Source organism: Marmota monax, unplaced genomic scaffold (genome assembly GCF_021218885.2).
Source record: "Marmota monax isolate L192 unplaced genomic scaffold, Marmota_monax_Labrador192_F-V1.1 WCK01_AAM20220418_F8-fsc00052, whole genome shotgun sequence".
Classification (NCBI taxonomy): Eukaryota; Metazoa; Chordata; class Mammalia; order Rodentia; family Sciuridae; genus Marmota; species Marmota monax.
Window position 1 is genome coordinate 10,084,414 of NW_026693473.1, and position 17,642 is coordinate 10,102,055.

Below are 17,642 nucleotides of genomic sequence, written 5' to 3' on the forward strand. Positions count from 1 at the left end.
TATCTAAAAATGTACCTTTGTCTGTAGAATATAATTTCATTTTTTCACTCATTATTATTAATATCTAATATATTATTTGTGTTGGATGCTAGTGAAATCATACTTGTGTATAGGTATAGACAATAATAGTAGATATTCAGTAAAAATGCATTGTTAAGAAAAAGGCTTCAAATTAATAAGCATTGTTTTAATATGGATAAGCATTGAGGAGTTACATAAAAACCACTCTTTGTGGAAAATTTGTAAGTTCCATTTTATTAAGAATTTTATGGTTTGTATATGTTACAGAAGTCCTGTTATTCTTTATCATTTTGTAGTATTAACTAAAGTTTGCTATATGAAAACCAAATCATGTTTTTACTAATGATGCAGCATTGTGTGAATGTTTTTTAAATGTGCATGTTAAAAAAGAATGACTTAGTCATTTTTAATTCTTAACTCACTGGAATATCTCTCAGAGCTTCTTCCTTGACATGGTCCTTTGGAAAGTTGTGTTCAATCGAGACAGACAAGGAGAATATCGCTTCACCACCACACAGCCACCACAGGTTGGAAATCAGCAGTTACTATCAATTCTTCACGTATATCTTGGCTCTTCCAGTGTATACTCTGTGTTCTCAAGGGTATTCTGTGTGTATTGCTTCAGTCTTTTCCCCTTGCCTGGCATTTCATTTTATTTCTCTCTCCTCTCTCATTTTACTTATATAGAATAATGGGTTACATTGTGGCATTTTTCATACATGCAAATAACACTTGGGTCATATTCCCATCATCCCAATTCAACATTTTAGGAAAAACATGACTCTTTTCTTTCTGTGTCTGGCTTGTTTCACTTAACATTAAGATCTCCAGTTGCATCCATTTTCCTGCAAATGATGTGATTCCACATTCTTCTCTGTGGCTGAATGATACTCTGTTGCATGCGTGTGCATGTATGTATATATATGTACATATATACATACATATGAAATATGTAATCAGTGGAATATTATACATATATGTGTCATGTGTGCACACACACATGTATGTATCACATTTTCTTTGTCCATTCACTTGTCATTGATAGGCACCTATGCCATTTTTATAACTTGGATATTGTAAATTGTTGGACATTTCAGAAAACTAATGGCAAACATTTGTTATAGGCTTTTCAGGGCTTTAGAGATAAAGATGTCTCTTCCATTCCAGTCCTAATCTTCTGTGCGTGAAGGTCTTGTCCTCGGAAATATGAGTTAATTTTTCCATTTCTGTCTATACTTTATGATTATATGAATCCCATTTGAAGCTAAAAGAGATTCATGTAAACAAAGTTTTTTTGCGGGGGCAGGTACCAGGGATTGAACTCGGGTACTCACCCACTGAGCCACACCCCGATCCCTATTTTTATATTTTATTTAGAGACAGGGTCTCACTGAGTCGCTTAGTGCCTCACTTTTGCTGAGGCTGGCTTTGAACTTGCAAGCCTCCTATCTCAGCCTCCGAAGCCGCTGGGATTATAGGTGCGTACCACCATATCTGGCTACAAAAGTTTAAAATAGTAATGGTTTCTACTTGGATGAGTCCAAAGGCCAAATTTTTAAGGGACTATTTCTGATATCTTATTAATGCCTTAATTTTGGCTGGCTTTTTGGCTTTCCCCAACATATGTGCCTCATCATTTAGAAAACATGTGTTCATTTTTATGCAAGCCATGGTTAGGGCTTTTGAGGTCAGTGAAATGGCTTGTTATTTGAAAGGTATCACAAACTTTGTGGCAACAAATAAAGAGAACCGGATAAATAAAACCTATTTCCTAGTGTCAAAATGTTAAAAGTATAGTTCTTGATAGAAAATACAGATTAGACTTACTTTTCAAACTGCCATCATTGAATGAAAGCTTTGTGAGCCAACCTTTTGAGTATAGAGAACTTGAAAGTATAAAATTTCACCCCTGTTATCTTGGGTAGTGTACTTTACAAATGTGAGTTGTATCTTCACTCATCCTTGAGCCACAGGGAAGTTTGCAGAGCTCATGAGAACTCCCTTGCAGGGTTCAGGGGTCTCCCGGACAAGAATTTTAGTCTTCCAGTTCTAACTTTGGTTACTCACTTGTTTTTAACCACCTTTTACTTAGGTGGCAACTTAACTTACTTAAGCTGTATTTTGGCAATCAAGCAAGCCTGATGCCCAGGTAGAGTACCACAGCATTGCTGTGTAAGAGATCCTATAGAACGCCATTTTCATTTTCTAGTGCTATATGATGAAGAGTGATGGTTCTTAAGTGATGGCATGAGTCTGTAGTTAGCTTCAAAGCAGCATAATACCCATTTGTCCCTAGTAGTAGATGTGTCCAGAGCTATATAGGGGCTCGAGTATAGGGGCTAAATCTCTGTGCCTGTATGTTTTCATTTTGTATTATTTTAGAGATTTAAGTTTGGCTCATATCACCAGTTCCAATGTGAAAAATTTATTGTGGCAAAACTTGGATCTAGGGAAACATTTCAGTTGTTTTCAGCTTCTCCAAAGAGATCTTTGACCATTAATCTAAACAAGAGATGCATGTTCTAAAGAAGAGTTATACAACACTGAACCACATCCCTAAGCTTTTATTTATTTTATTTTTTTATTTTGAGACAGGATCTTGCTAAACTACTGAGGCTGGTTTTAAACTTGTGATCCTCCTGAGTCACAGGGATTATAGGCATGTATCACCAGTACTCAACTGCCCTCCTTATTTTTAAGAGTTTGTGTCTTATGTGAACCCTCTAAAATGCTTAGGGTACTCAAAAGTAAACAAGATTTGGCCTTTCAGTTCTGTGGTCATGATTAAGACATTACTTTTTAAATGGTTTTAGAAAAGAGAATTCTTATAATATCTTAGCACAGAATGATATACTTTTATGTTTGGACAGTTCTGTGGGTAATGTGGTTTCACTGTTTACATTTGTGGTCCAGCAAGAGCTAATTAGTTAATTATATTAGTTTATGGTTCTCAGTCAGGGGTGTTTGTCCCCCCTGGGGAACATTCAGCAGTGTTTGGGGACATTTTTGGTTGTTCACAGTTGAGGGAGGGAGGTTGCTACTGGCATATCAAGGGAATAGAAGCCAGGATGCTGCTTAATAAATAGCATAGTTCCCAAGACAACCCTATCTAAGATGTCAGTAGAGCTGAGGTTGAAAACCCATGCCATAAGGTGAAAAGCGAAGTCAAGATGAGAATGACTAGCCACCCGAAAGACTTCTTTGAGGCTGCAATTCTTCTTATATAGTTGGGGGACCAGTGAGGTGGGTTGAAAGTTTGCAAAGTCAGAAACCACAAACTAGGCTTCAGGCCTCAGGTAGTTGAACTGGGAAGTAAAGAAACTCACCTGGAAATCTCTAGTAACTGAGTTTGAAATACCTGGTGATCTGCAAGGCTCCATATATAACACCTCCAAGATCCTCCCAGATTTATATCTAACTACATTTCATACATAAAGAAACTACAGTCAGCTTGCCAGGGTTATGCATCAATGAATGGTAGAGGTTGAAACCAGGATTTCTGATTTTAAGAGGAGTGATTTTTCAACATTTTGCCAAGCTGCCTGTAATACACCAGTTACAGAGCCGTAGAGGTGCAGACATCTAAGACTCAAATGACAAAATAGAGACAAACAATAGCTACTATTATTAAGTATACCTTCTCTGTGGTATACTACCATACCTTTATGGTGGAGCATTTTGTAAACACTAATTGTTATAGCAATCTTAAAGAGACAAGAATATCTTTAGGATAGTGCCTGTCTTCCACTTTTCCCAGATGAAGAAACGGTGTCAGAACTGGAATTCAAATTCAGATTAATCTTGACCCAGGACCATCACATTTCTTTCCACAAAGCCCCCATCTATTCTTTAAAGACCAGATAAACTTAGAGGTGTTATTTTACTGGAGGCTTCCACCTCGCTCACTGATTACTCATGCAGCTAGCCTCATTTAGTTATAGGAAGTAAGATTTTTACATAGTAATTTGTTTCCTGTAGTGGTTTTTACTGATGCTCACTTGACTCTATCTATTGAATCAAATTGAAAACTAAGTTAAGTCATTTGCAAATAATTAAATCTAACACTATTATGTAGCTACATATTTTTCCTATAATGTTATTTAGCAGTTCCAGATATTCATACTTTCTTCCAGAAAAAGATTCTTTCTGTATCAGTGATTTTCAAGTAAGGGTATTAATCAGAAGTGCCTTAAGGTTTTACTCCTGTGCAGTCTGTTCACTTTAGAAGCATTTGTGCCTATGTCTGGCTAATAAAACTGAGGCTACTTAAAAGTAGATACAGAATTAGGACCATCTTGTCATGTAATTTGATCCCACTGAGGCTAAGGAAAAGTGCCTGACTTCTTCTTTTTTTTTTTTTTTGGTGAAAAATCTAAGTGCTAACTATAGTCTTTAAGCCACTTAGGATATTATTTGAACTTATTTAGATAGGATGCTAATTCTGATGGTCTGTTTTATATTGAAAATTGGTATAGAAGAAGATTTTTATGAAAACCACAGTACCATGAGACCATTTTCCCCTCTTCAAGCATGGCTTTATATTTTATGTGCTACTCATAAAAACATTTCCTAAAAGACTGGCAAGAGTAAACTTGAGTTCTAGAATGAACAGCTTGGGATGGTCTAAGAAGCAAGAGAATTATAGCTACAAATCTGTGGAAAGTTCTTTATGGTTTCTCTGCCAAACCCTCTTTTTTCTGTGAGGGGATAAATTTGGTCACTTAACATTCCTTTCAGAAATAACAAAAATCTAGCTGGTGTAGCTACTGTGTTCTCCTGCTTCAGGGATTTGGGTCTTGGATATTTTGGAGAGACCTAAGTGTTGATTCTGAGCTTTTGCAGTATTGTGCCTCATTGCCTTTATGTTGTACAGCACTTGCCTTCCTCCTTAACACCAGCCTCTCTTCCCTGATTGATTTCATATTCCAGCATGCCCGCAGCACCTTTTATTTTTCTCTTCCAGTGTTTGAGAATGTATGTGGTATGTTCGTGTTTGTAGACTAACAAACCTATGCTTGTATATATTGTGTTTTTTGTGTATGATATTTGGGGGACAATAAGGGTACAGAAATAATGTTTCTAATTATGGTGGTGGTGGGGAATCCTTAGTGTTCCTTGACTTGATCTTAAAAAAAAAAGAAAGAAAGAAATACAAATGTACATTGTGTTTTGGTAGTACTGGGGATTGAACCAGGGCCTTGTGCATGCTAGGCAAGCACTCTATCAACTGAGCTATATCCCCAGCCCCTGGACATTATTTTTAATAAGGATTAAAAAAAAAAAAAACTTTAATGTAAAAAGAATACTATCCAGTTGTGATTATTTGCAATTAAATTAGTTTTAATTTTATTGCTTGCCTTACTTTCCACAGATAGGAACAATGAACTTAGTGTGTTTGTCGGTATATATTAAATTAGATTACTCTTTGCTTTGGCTTTCTTTAACTCAGCCATCTGTGCATTGCCCTTCAACAACTCATCTGGATAGACAAAATCTTTTTTTTTTCTTTTTAAGTCAGCAGTCAATATGAGCCTTCTTCAGTGATCCCTTAACAGTCCTACTTGTTATAAAATAAAAAATGACAGCTTTCACATTGATTTAGGAACAGTGATCTTTTCTGCATTTGGATTGAAGAGTTTAAACACTTCAGGAAAGAATAAAATCAAGTAATGAAACATCTTTCAGATTAAACACCAAGTTTGTTTGTGTTTATGTTCCTTCACTGGAAAGGAGCTGTCATCTGTTACTTGGATCACCTGAAGAATCCTACACATAGTAACTTCTCTATCCTAATGCTGTATATTTTCCTTCCGTTTTTTTTTTTTTTGGGGGGGGGAATGGTAGCATAATGACTTTGTATTATGATGATAATTAAGAGACTACTCGATGAATATTCCTAAATCTTTTTTCCCCAGGAATATTAGATAGCTTACCTGTGACCACAGGTAGACGTGCAGCTTAGGGTACTTTGTTGACAAATTAAGCTAGAAGACCTTTAAAGTGAGAGCACTGAGTTTTTGTTTATCTTGCTCATAGTAGTATCCTCGAGAAGAGGGAAAGAGTTGTAGTTCCTGGTAGTCAACTCAATAAGATGAGAAAGACCTCTCAAGTGAATGTATGAAACATTTTTAAGAGCTTACAATTAAGAGTATTTTTTTCTGCTCTCCCTGGCCAATTTATAAGTGTGTTCCACATCTACATTATAGAAGATCTGCCTTTCTTCGTCGTAAGGTTTTGGATATTCACATTAGAATATGTGTCTCAGTTATGCTGTGCTTCTTTTTTGAGTGTGTAGGATTGCTTGAATTGGAGATTAGAGCCTAATATATATTGGCTGGGTTATAAGTTGATTGGCAAAGGTTATTTATCTAAGGTCATATTCATTAATAACACCAGGATTGATCTGTAGGATTTTATAATACTAAGACAAGTACTTGCTTTATACCTTTCCATGTATCTCTTCAAGTTGAAACCTTTAAAATGAGAATATTTTTGTATTAGTGAGAAATGTAGTTTTAAAAGATGGTGACTGATGTTAAACATGTCCTCCAAGTCCTAATTTTGACCTAACAATATTTCCTTTGTGCTTCATGTTTTGAAAACTGATATTAACAGTAACAGTGATATTTTCTACTGCTTTCTTCCCAAAATGATGAGATAGCTAAGTTGTTGAGAGTATCGGTACCAAAAGATAGTTTGGGATAGCATGCAAGGATTTCCAAATTAAGTATTAAAAACATTTTCTTTTTCTGAATAGTTTGAAGTTGTTCTTAATATATTAGAAATTTTGTTACAGAATCCACATCTCCAAGTTATTTTAAAAATTGGATCAGTATGTAGAAGAATAATACATGAAACTAAGTAAAGTGAAGTAAATGACATTGATAACCAGAAAATTTACTCTTATAAAACATCTGTTCCTAAATAATTGAAAGCTGACTTTTTTTTTTAACATGGACTTTTAGAATTTGTTTATTGTTCCCAGAAGTCATGTCCTCTTATGTTTGTGTGCCAGTGTATGCTTTAACAAGCCTGTTCAAAACAAGAAGCCCTTAATCAACTAGGGTGTTCTTTTTTTTCCTCCCCTTGTTTTCCTAGGAATCAGTGGATCGATGGGGAAAATGCTGCTTGTCCTGGGCCCAGGGATGTAGAAAGAAGATGCCAAAGGCAAAGTACATGTATCTGGCACAGGAGCTATTGTTTGATCCAGAATGGCCACCAAAACCTCAGACGACAACAGAAGCTAAAGCTTTAGTGAAGGAGAATGGATCATGTCAGATTATCACCATAACATAGCAGTGACTTAGTCTCAGTGGTATGCTAATAGCAGTATTTGAAGGAATGGTTTTAGGATTTTCTAGTCCTGTATGTTAGTGTGGCACTCTTTCAATTTATGTCCCTTCTGATAAGTATCTGATTCAAGAGCCTTATTTAAAACAAAACAAAACAAACAAAAAAGGGTATTGGCCTCATTGTTGAAATTAACTGTCAGTCCATCTATATCTTTATTCTGTAACCAAATATATACATTTCCAGAATTTTGGTTGTTACCCTTAGTCATACTCTTTATATTAGGTACAAGAGAAATTTGGCGTTTGGTAGATACTTAGACATTAGCTTTTGGAACTAGTTTGCCTCTTTATTTTCACAACCCTCTTATTAGAAAAAGTTTATGTTTATATACAGGCCCTAAGTTTGTGATCATTAAAAATAAAATGGGTGTTAATTAGCCTCCAGTGAAAACAGGTTGAAAGCCTGTTTTCATTTTATTCCAATATTTCTCCCAAAGAATTCTGTGTAAACCTACACCAGTTCTCTTTGATAGTTTAGAATTAGTAGTGGGTTTTTATAGTGTTGCTTATAGAACAACTCAGGTAATTCCTCTGTATGGTGTTATATTTTCTGTACAAACTGCCTGGGTTTTATTTTTCTAATCGGCAAGGTGCTTCACTGCCTTCTTAAGATGTCCCTCAAAACTGTTAAGTGGATGTTTTTCTCTGTCTAGTGTCAGTGGTCTAATTGTTTTGCTTCATTTAAATGTTGTGAAACCTTTTTTACTAGAAAAAGATGATTTCTTTTGGAAGTAAATGTAGATCTGTCTAACATCTCAACATACATTTTTCCCCCCCTTCAGGATCTGTATTATTTAATTTTTTTTAAAATTTTCTCCAATTTTTTAATTATCTAAAGACATAGGATAATAATGAATTTTGTTTTTTGTGTTTGAATTTTACCTTGAAAGATTTTTTTTAAGATTAGGTGTATCTCTTATCAGTAATAAGGCTTAAAAAATAATGAGTATTGGATTTGAGAGACTGCTATTTTTTTTTTCCAAAGTGATGTAAACTTGGTGAGAGCTTGTTATGCCATTAGGTGGCGCCAGAGGTCAAAGCATACCTACTTTGCTGTAAATAAACATACCTGGTGTAGCAATTTCTGGGAGGAAAAAAAATGAGGAAATAAAGAATAGACATTCATTGAGCCGTAAGAAATGTAGGAAATTACTTTTCACCTTTCTGTTTTGCTTGATTAATGTTCAAATTTTTCAGGAATTTAAAGTAAACTTTAAAATGGATCTATAGGTAGGATTCAGCAGTTTGGCAATGCCCACAGTTATGACAGACACAGGAAACTGTAAAACACACCCTACTCTATTAAAACAATATAATATTCTATGTGCTTTCTTAACTAATCACATACTTGTGCTTTCCACTGATCATTTTTTAGCTGATCATTGTTTTCCCAGTACATTTTTACCAATTTACCAAATGTTATCTGGAACTGTAGAACCAAATGGTTCTCATTCTTTATGCTGCAAAGACCTGAATGGTGTTTGGTAACTGTAGAAAAATGCAAGTTACACTCAGGATCACTGTTATTGCTGTTGCCACTGATGATTCTTACAAAAAATATAATCGAAGTTTTCCATCAAAATGTATAATAAGATATTAATACACATTAGATGATAAGAACAATTGTTCCATGAATGATTCTATGAAGCTATGCATCTTAGACCTCTTGAGCTGTGAATTAGCACTGTTTTCTATAGTTACTTAAATCTCTTGATTGTTTTATAATTTCCATATTCATTTTAAATATACTCAAGTGTTATTCTTTGGTGATTTCTAGAATTGTAAATTGTATTCTTTGGTTTAAAGACTGAAGCATATAAACAAAGTAATTGCTAAGTAGGAGATTAAAAATCCAGTTATCAGATTGTATTTAACATCTTTAAGAGCATGATCATAAAGAACTATTTTTGACCACGCACACCCCTTTTAATATTTAGAGTTAGTAAGGGTTTTATATCTCATCTGTTCATACTGTTTTCCAGGGAATGACGTTTTAGATAGGTGGAAAAGCATTTGTAGGAAGTTAGAGTGAACATAAACAGGGTAGGTTATTCAAGTTCAGAATGTATTTGCAGAATGTCTGAATCCAGGTGTGGGTCCTCCTCAGTGCCATAGGTAGACTGAGCCCTCTCTGTAGGTCACCGTTACATAGTAATTTTGGTTCTGAATTTTACATTAAATTATTTGAGTGTATACAGAACTAAATTTAAAAATCTGTACATATATTATTTTGATGTATTAAGATTGATAAATATTGCTGATTTAAATTTTATTTATGCACATAAAGGACAGAAATGTCCAGGAAAGTAATTGTTAAATAATGATATGTAACTTTTTAACTTTTTAAATAAATAACAAGATTTTTAATGTGTGTCTCCCTCAGGGTTGTTGAAATTTTTTTTCTTTCTCCCTCAAATATAAATAGTGGTAACTATGTTTTCTATCTTCTAGCACCAACTGCTGTAAAGCAATGCTGCAAATAATGCTTGAATAAAAGTGGCTAAGCCAACAAAAAAATAAATACTTTTTATAGTAGTTTTATAATCCTTAAATTCGAAAGCTTTCCAAATTGCACTTGCATTTAAACACAACTGTTGCAGCTTTTACTCATTTATTTTGTTTCCCATGTTGATGAAAGTACTGCACAGTTTCAAAGGCATGGCAAATAATATATCAGTGTTCATGTAGTTTGTCCCCAAAGTGCAGCTATAGATAACAACATCCAGTGAAGAGCAAAATGCAGGCTTTAGAAAAAATTCTAATAATTCATGCATGTAATTTTGACATATCTGAAATAGGTTTTTATATATTTATGGTGGGAGGTGGTTGGGAACTTTCAACAAAGTGGGATGTTAATTTTTGTACAGTCTATGGGCATTTACACATATTTTTAATGTATTAAGATTTGGTAATTATGTGCACATGAAATTAATTAAATAGTTACTTTCTGTTATGATTTGTGAATTCCCTAAGACCTTGGTTTTTTTAAAATAACTTTATATCGGAAATGATACTGCATCTTTATATTTTTAAAATTGTATTGCTGCTCAAGAATGGTACCCTGTTGTCAAAAAGACGTACATTCATAATTGTACATTCAGCATTGTAAATAACCTTATGAAATCCTTTTTGATTGAAGCTATTCAAAATAAAAATTTAAATGAATAATATTTTCATAATTCTTTTTGTGTCACTATACATTTGTTTACATTGGAGCTCTCTCTGGATTAATTTTGGTGGTTAATATTTCCCTATTTGAAATTTTTGGGTATTCTTAAAACAGTAAGTACAAGTACAATATTCCACATGTCACATCAGGCCTATGCCCATCCTGGAGAAGCTCATCTGTCAGATGCAATGTAGAGTCAAATGTTAAGTGTCAGGGGGTCTTAACATATAAGACTGAAGGACCCATAGTCCTTTGGTAGTTAGAAAGGTCAAGCCAAAAGCTAGCCATGTAAGACATGGTAAACCTGTAGTAGCATCCATTGGGTGCAGAAAGAACACTCAGGGAAAGGCAGACAAGAGAAACTGGAGCTAAATAGATTGCAGAAATAACGGAGAAGGTAGTGGCTTTCCTCTGTGGTTTACAACTGTGTGACTTAGAAGGTGATTTCAGTCAGGTCAGCATTTTCTTGGCTACGTCAAAGAGTGATTGAATTCCAGTATTTTTTCTATGACACCTACAGATGTCTTTGATTGGGAGACTTCTTCCCTAACCTGGATGAAGTAAGTTAGGAAGTAAGTGCTTGACCACTCCATTCTGTAATTCCAGAGAAGAATGTTTATTCTTTATCAATTCAAACACTGACCTTCACTTTATTTTTGTGTTAAATTCTTTAAAATCAGTGATATAAGCACAGGATTTTAAAAAAATTAATGTTGCAGGGTGCATGCCTGTAATCCCAGTGGCTCTGGAGGTGGAGCAGGAGGATCGGGAGTTCAAAGCCAGCCTCAGCAAAAAGCAAAGCACTAAGCAACTCAGACCCTGTTTCTAAATAAAATACAAAATAGGGCTGGGAATGTGGGTCAGTGGTCGAATGCTCCTGAGTGCAATCCCTGGTACAAAATAATAATTATATATAATTATTATTCAATCTTTTAGATATATACAAAGAAGTCTACTTGTTTCCTGGACATATCTTTGTTGTATCATTACAGGAAAAAAATTGTATATGTAGTATGTTTTTAAAAATTATATAAATAGGATTCCATGTAAACATGTTTTGTCATTCAGTAAATCTTAGATAAGTCCACACTTAACACCTCAACTTTTTAAGTTTGCAAGGCTTCCCATTGTATGCATATTCCATAATTTCAACAACTATGTCATTTTAGGTTTTTTTTTTTTTTTTAACCTGCAATAAATGTTTTTGTGCATCCACCTTTTGTGGGGGGTGGTGCCGGGGATTGAACTCAGGGACACTCAACCACTGAGCCACTTACCTAGCATGAGTGAGGCCCTGGGTTCCAACTCTAGTACTACCAAAAATAGAATTTAAAACAAAAGAATCCAGAGACAACCATTCATGAGATACTGATTTTGACAGTGCTAACATTGCAACTGTGGGGGAAGAAGGGATTTCCATATTTAGGTTAGTAAGCAGCTAGACAAAAAATTGAATCAATCCTGGGTGGATTAGAGATCCAAAACTAAAATGTAAGGGAATATAGGGGAATATTTTCTGACTTGGGAGGAGGACTTTAACAGAGGCAAGTCATGAAAGGAAAGATTAATAACCTTACTTGTATCATTTCAACCAAAAGACAAACCCCACACTAGTTGGAGACATTTGTAACATTAACTGACAAAGGATTAACAGCCAGAGTATATAAAGAATGCCTACAGTACAGCTGCATATAGAAAAATGGGCAAAAATAATTAAATTTCTCAGAAGATGAAACAAAAGGGGGCCCTTAATATTATACAAAGTTAAAAGTCAATCATTAAACAGGAAAGTACAAAATGAAGGCCATGATCATTGTAAATAATGAAATTTCTAAAAAAACTGAACAAAGATGTGACGCTCGGGAATCCTTTCAGATTGTATTGTTTATCAGCATAACCACTTTAAAGTGGAAAGCAGCTTGACGAGTTAAAATGAACATGTGAACTCCCTTCAAACCAGCAATGCCATCACTGAACAAGTTTGACAGTGTTTTTCTTCCCCTCCCCCCCCCAAAAAAAGTGGAGCATTTTAGAATGTCCTTAGCTTCATCCCTAAAAGAAGGGGGAAATGGAGCACCATATTGCCCAATGTGGCACGCAAAGGAAGTGTGACCCGTTTAGGGGTGTGGCTGCTTCGATGATCCAGTGAAACTTTTGTAGCATCACAGTCATCTTATGCCATTTATGGAAAAACTTTCCCTCCTATCACTCAATTTAGACAGTAGAATTCAAGTTACATATGGTCTCTGAAGATATCATTAAAAACCAGAATATGCCCTCTGTGATAGGGTCCTTTCCCTGACCATATTCTGGGGAAGTCTTTATCCTCAGGATGCAAGGATGTTCCCTCTTCCTCTGCAAAGTGCAGAATGACATGCACAGCTCTAAGCCTTTCGGTTGCTTTGGGGTGCAGATCCATTTCAGGTAAGGTCAAATATATATATATATATATATATATATATATATATATATATATATATATATATATTTTTTTTAGTATAGGCAAGTACAGGGCTCACTCAATGTATGCATAAGAAATAAAATTTGGTACAAGAAACAATTTATGTAAAATTTTGCTTGGGAAACATTGTTTTTCAGATTGGTATTGTATTTCAGATAATTCAATTTCCTGTTAATTTTTATTTTTAAAAAATTTCTTATTCATCCTGATTAATTATACATGACAATAGAATGCATTTTGCTACATCATACATAAAAGGAGTGTAACTTCTCATTCTTCAACTGTTAATTTTTATTAAAAATCATAGAAATAGTAGCCCCTTATTTATGGCTATGTCAGAAATACTGTAGACAAAATTTAACTGTGCTATCCTAGTTAAGTTACTTGACCTTTCGGTGCCTCAGTGTCTTAATAATCCTAGAGGATAATTATAGTACCTATGATAAATATTGTAAGGATTAAATGAACATAAATTGCATGGCATAAAGTGATGGGTATTAGTCTGTGTTCTTAGCTTGGCTGTAAACACGGTATTCCCTGTTCCTTTTTTTTTTTTTTTAGTGGAGTAAATTGTACTTTGAAAATAAATGACAGAAAACAAGTCGGATGGGGGTGGGCACAGACTGTCCTACTTCCTGTCCTTGTAGTCATTGCCAGTCCTGTCCCCGGTACATTACAGCCAGCCTTGGTTAAATAATGAAGTCAACAACACAGCCATTTTCATAATGGACTTGGCTTTGTTAGATCCGTGAACCTGAATATGAGAATGATTAATTAGTTCTCTTCATGTGAAGATTTTAAAACATTCGCTATTCTATAGCTTGAAAACGCTTTCATTTCAATGTTTTAAAACAGTGAAAATCAATAAAAGCGAGACCAGGTAGTGTAGAATGAATGTCTTTCACCACTCAAGCACACCTGCACTCCTAAGAAAAGGAAACGACTTAGTTAAATCTAAGCAAAATTGAAAGGCAATGGGAATCTTGGTGAAAGGGTTGTGCCCATGCAAACTGCGTAGGATTACAAAAGGCGCCAGAAGCAAAAACGCCGGTTATGTTTGTTGCCTATTCAGATATGCTAAGGAGCATCCTGTTGTGCGCATTGCTCCGGCTCCTGCGCGCCCAGCCTTTCCCCTGCCCTCAAGCCTGCAAATGTGTCTTCCGCGACGCCGCGCGGTGCTCCGACATCAACGTGGTGCGCATCGCGGACCTGGGTCTGCCCACCAACCTCACTCACGTCCTGCTCTTCCGAATGGGCCGCGGAGCCTTGCAAAATCATAGCTTCAGTGGCATGACGGTCCTGCAGCGCTTGATGCTATGGGACAGCCACATCTCTGATATTGCCCCCGGTACCTTCAATGACTTGACAAAACTAAAAACCCTCAGACTGTCGCGCAACAAAATCACCCATCTTCCAGAAGCTCTCCTGGATAAGATGGTGCTCCTGGAACAGTTGTTCTTGGACCACAATGCACTAAGGGACATTGACCAAAACATGTTTCACCAATTGGCTAACCTGAAGGAGCTCCTTTTGAATCAGAATGAACTCACTTTTCTTTCTGCTAACCTTTTCACAAATCTGGGGAACCTGAAACTGCTGGATTTATCGGGAAACAATTTGACCCACCTGCCCAAGGGACTGTTTGGAACACAGGCTAAGCTTGAGACACTTCTGCTCCACTCCAACCAGCTCGTCTCTCTGGATTCAGGGCTGCTGGACAACCTGGACGCCCTGATCGAGCTGCAGCTCGACAAAAATCACCTCCGTGCCATCGCGGCTGGTGCCTTCGACCGTCTCCGGAACCTGAGGATCTTGTCTCTTTCGAGAAACCACCTCGGGTTTCTGCCCCCCGCACTCTTTCTTCATTCTCACAGCTTGACTCTGTTGACCCTGTTCGAGAACCCGCTGGAAGAGCTCCCCGACGTGCTCTTCGGGGAGATGGCCGGCCTGCAAGAGCTGTGGCTGAACGCCACCCAGCTACGCACGCTGCCCGCCTCCGCCTTCCGCAACCTGAGCGGCCTGCACACCCTAGGGGTGACAGTGAGCCCGCGCCTGAGCGCGCTCCCGCAGGGCACTTTCCAGGGTCTGGCTGAGCTCCGCGTGCTGGCCCTGCACTCCAATGGCCTCGCCTCGCTCCCCGACGCCTTGCTGCGCGGCCTCGGCAGGCTGCGCCAGGTGTCGCTGCATCACAACCGGTTGCAGGCCCTGCCCCGTGCGCTCTTCCGCAACCTCAGCAGCCTGGAGAAGGTCCAACTGGACCACAACGAGTTGGAGACTCTGCCTGGCGATCTATTTGGGGCTCTGCCTCAGCTGACGGAAATCCTGCTGGGGCATAATCCCTGGCTCTGCGACTGTGGCCTGTGGCCATTCCTTGAGTGGCTGCGGCAGCACCCGGGTCTAGTGGGTCGAGAAGAGCCCCCGAGCTGCCACGGCCCCGTGGAGCGCGCTGGCATGTTGCTCTGGGCCCTCCTGGAGGGTGACCCCTGGTGCCCGAGCCCTCGGGGCGCGCCTCCCCGCCCTCTAGCAGGGAACGCCCTGGAAGCCCCCATCCCCTCCTTGCTTCCTAACAGCGCAGAACCTGGGGCCCCCACCCAGCTGGTGGCTACCAGCGAACGTCAAGATCACAGCCTCTTCTGGAGTCTGTATTTTTTGCTTCTAGCTGCTCAGGCCGTCATAACCGGCATCATTGTGTTTGCTATGATTAAAATAGGCTGGCTCTTTCGAAAATTAATCAGAGAGAGGGCTCGTGAGTCAACTGGAAAACCTCGTCATTAAAACCTGACCAGGGTATTGTCAGATGTGGCTCTGGGGAGAATCCAGACGGGGCTGCTGTTCTCCCTTTCCTCCTCTCTGCCACTTTTCCCTCTCCCTTTTCTCCCCTCTCCTCCTCAGCCCTTCTCTTTCCCTCTCCTCAGAACTAACCTTTCCATTTGTGAGTTACTATCACTGTGCAGGCCTCTTGTCTCCCCTCTTTAATACACTCCATGGACTGTGATTGGCCCACACTGTCCCACTAGCCCTGCTTGGTGTCTGGGGGAGAGGGAGGGTTTTGAAATGTTTGAGACTACACTTTCTGCCAGGGCCTGACTCCCGCACATGACAAGCCTCCTGTAAATGTTTGTGAAATGAACGAATAAAATAAAATCTGAGTGATGATGGCTTTTCCTGAGAGAAAGGATGGGTTGTTCTCCTTATCTACTTGTATTTGAAAAGCAGAACTCTTCCAGTTCTTTGTTTTTGTGTTTTTGGTGGGTGCTGGGACTGAACTATATCCCCAGCTTCCAGTTCTTTCCCTTGCCTTTTACTTCTCCCTTCATATATCTCTGAAAGCACTGGACTCCATTCATTCAGCAAATAGTTTCAGGGTAGGCCAGGTTGAGACAGGTTGAGAAAGAAGGAAAACATTGAACCTTCCCTTCAGGGGTGCAGCGCCCAGTGAGAGCAGCCATCGAGCCTGCCATGACCGAGAATATAGGAGCTCACCAGGCCACAGTGTGGACTGAGGAGGGTCCCCTAAGTGGATTCAGAGAGCCAGCACGTGACTGTGAAGGCTGGGAAACTGCTCAGCATGCTTAGTCACCTCCCCGGAGTTTCCACTTGCTTTGCATCAGTGAAATATGTCATTTGGTTTTCATTTCCTGGAACTAAACACCACATCATTTCATAAGCATTTATGGAGCAGCAAACATATGACAGGTGTTCATGAATGTAATGATAAGCTTGGTTCCTGGTTTATTATGCTTGTATCACATTCTCATTTATTCTTCCAATTGAAAGCAGTTAAGCCCTTGTTGCTTTAATTGAATGGCTGTGCTTGTGAGAGGCATTGGTTGACACAGGGCTGCTAAATTGACAGCTGTGGGTTCCGTCCTGGCTCCTCAACTTACTGCATAGCACCTTGGGCAAGACACCTACACACATTGTCTAAGCCTTGGTTTCCTCATCCCTGAAAGGGGATAAAATAATACCTGCCTCACAGAGCGGCTGTGAGGATTAAAGGTGATAAAGCATATAAAGACTTAACCCAGTGCCCTGCATACAGTAAATGCTCAATGAATGGCAGTTATTATAACTCAAGGGTGAGCAATGATTGCTGCATCATGATTTCTAAAGAAGAGTTTTGAGTTGTGTTTTTCTTTGGATATAAAAGAAAGAGCAAACTTTCTCAAACTGGAAGTTCTATTCAAACCCGTCATCCTTACCTGTGGGTGGTCTCAGGGCTGTGTGGTGAGGCTCTGTGCTCACAGCAGAGCTGTGGATCCTCCCAACTGGATGTGGAGCAGGAAGACCTGGATCCTGGCATTTGTTGATGTACTTCTCTTTCAAGGACAAGTACAAATGTCTGCTTGCATGGTAGACTCATGTGTTCCCATGGTGCTTTCTATCTGGCACTGGGCACCCCTCCCACTAGGTCCTGGACACCCTTTACTTCAGGGTTTCGATTTAGGGTATCTGTTTAATGCGACTCTTGCACTGTAAACTTCTTAGCTGGATGTAGTCTTATTTTCAAATTTTGAAATTACTTACAGCTAAAAATCCAGATTTTTTTTTTTTTTTTATGGAATACTGACTGCTTTCTAACCACTATACTCTCAGGCAAGCTCCCTAGCTCTCAAGCCTCTGTCTCTTCACCTGCAAA

At 38.2% G+C, this 17,642-nt stretch overlaps 2 protein-coding genes across 2 annotated transcripts in view; both read left to right on the top strand.

Moving 5' to 3' along the window:
- Window positions 1-10,543, top strand: part of Atp13a3 (ATPase 13A3) — a 76,174-nt gene extending 65,631 nt beyond the window's left edge. The window contains exons 32-33 of the mRNA XM_046457881.2: window positions 459-548; window positions 7,120-10,543. Coding sequence (XP_046313837.2) covers window positions 459-548; window positions 7,120-7,317 — 288 coding nt within the window. The 3' untranslated portion in view covers window positions 7,318-10,543. The remainder of the gene's footprint in view (window positions 1-458; window positions 549-7,119) is intronic.
- Window positions 10,544-12,910: 2,367 nt separating this feature from the next.
- Window positions 12,911-16,152, top strand: Gp5 (glycoprotein V platelet). Its single transcript, XM_046458032.1, has 2 exons — window positions 12,911-12,966; window positions 14,076-16,152. The coding sequence occupies exons 1-2, from the start codon at window positions 12,912-12,914 to the stop codon at window positions 15,776-15,778; spliced, it is 1,758 nt and encodes a 585-aa protein (XP_046313988.1). The 5' UTR covers window position 12,911; the 3' UTR covers window positions 15,779-16,152.
- The last annotated feature ends 1,490 nt before the right edge of the window (window positions 16,153-17,642 follow it).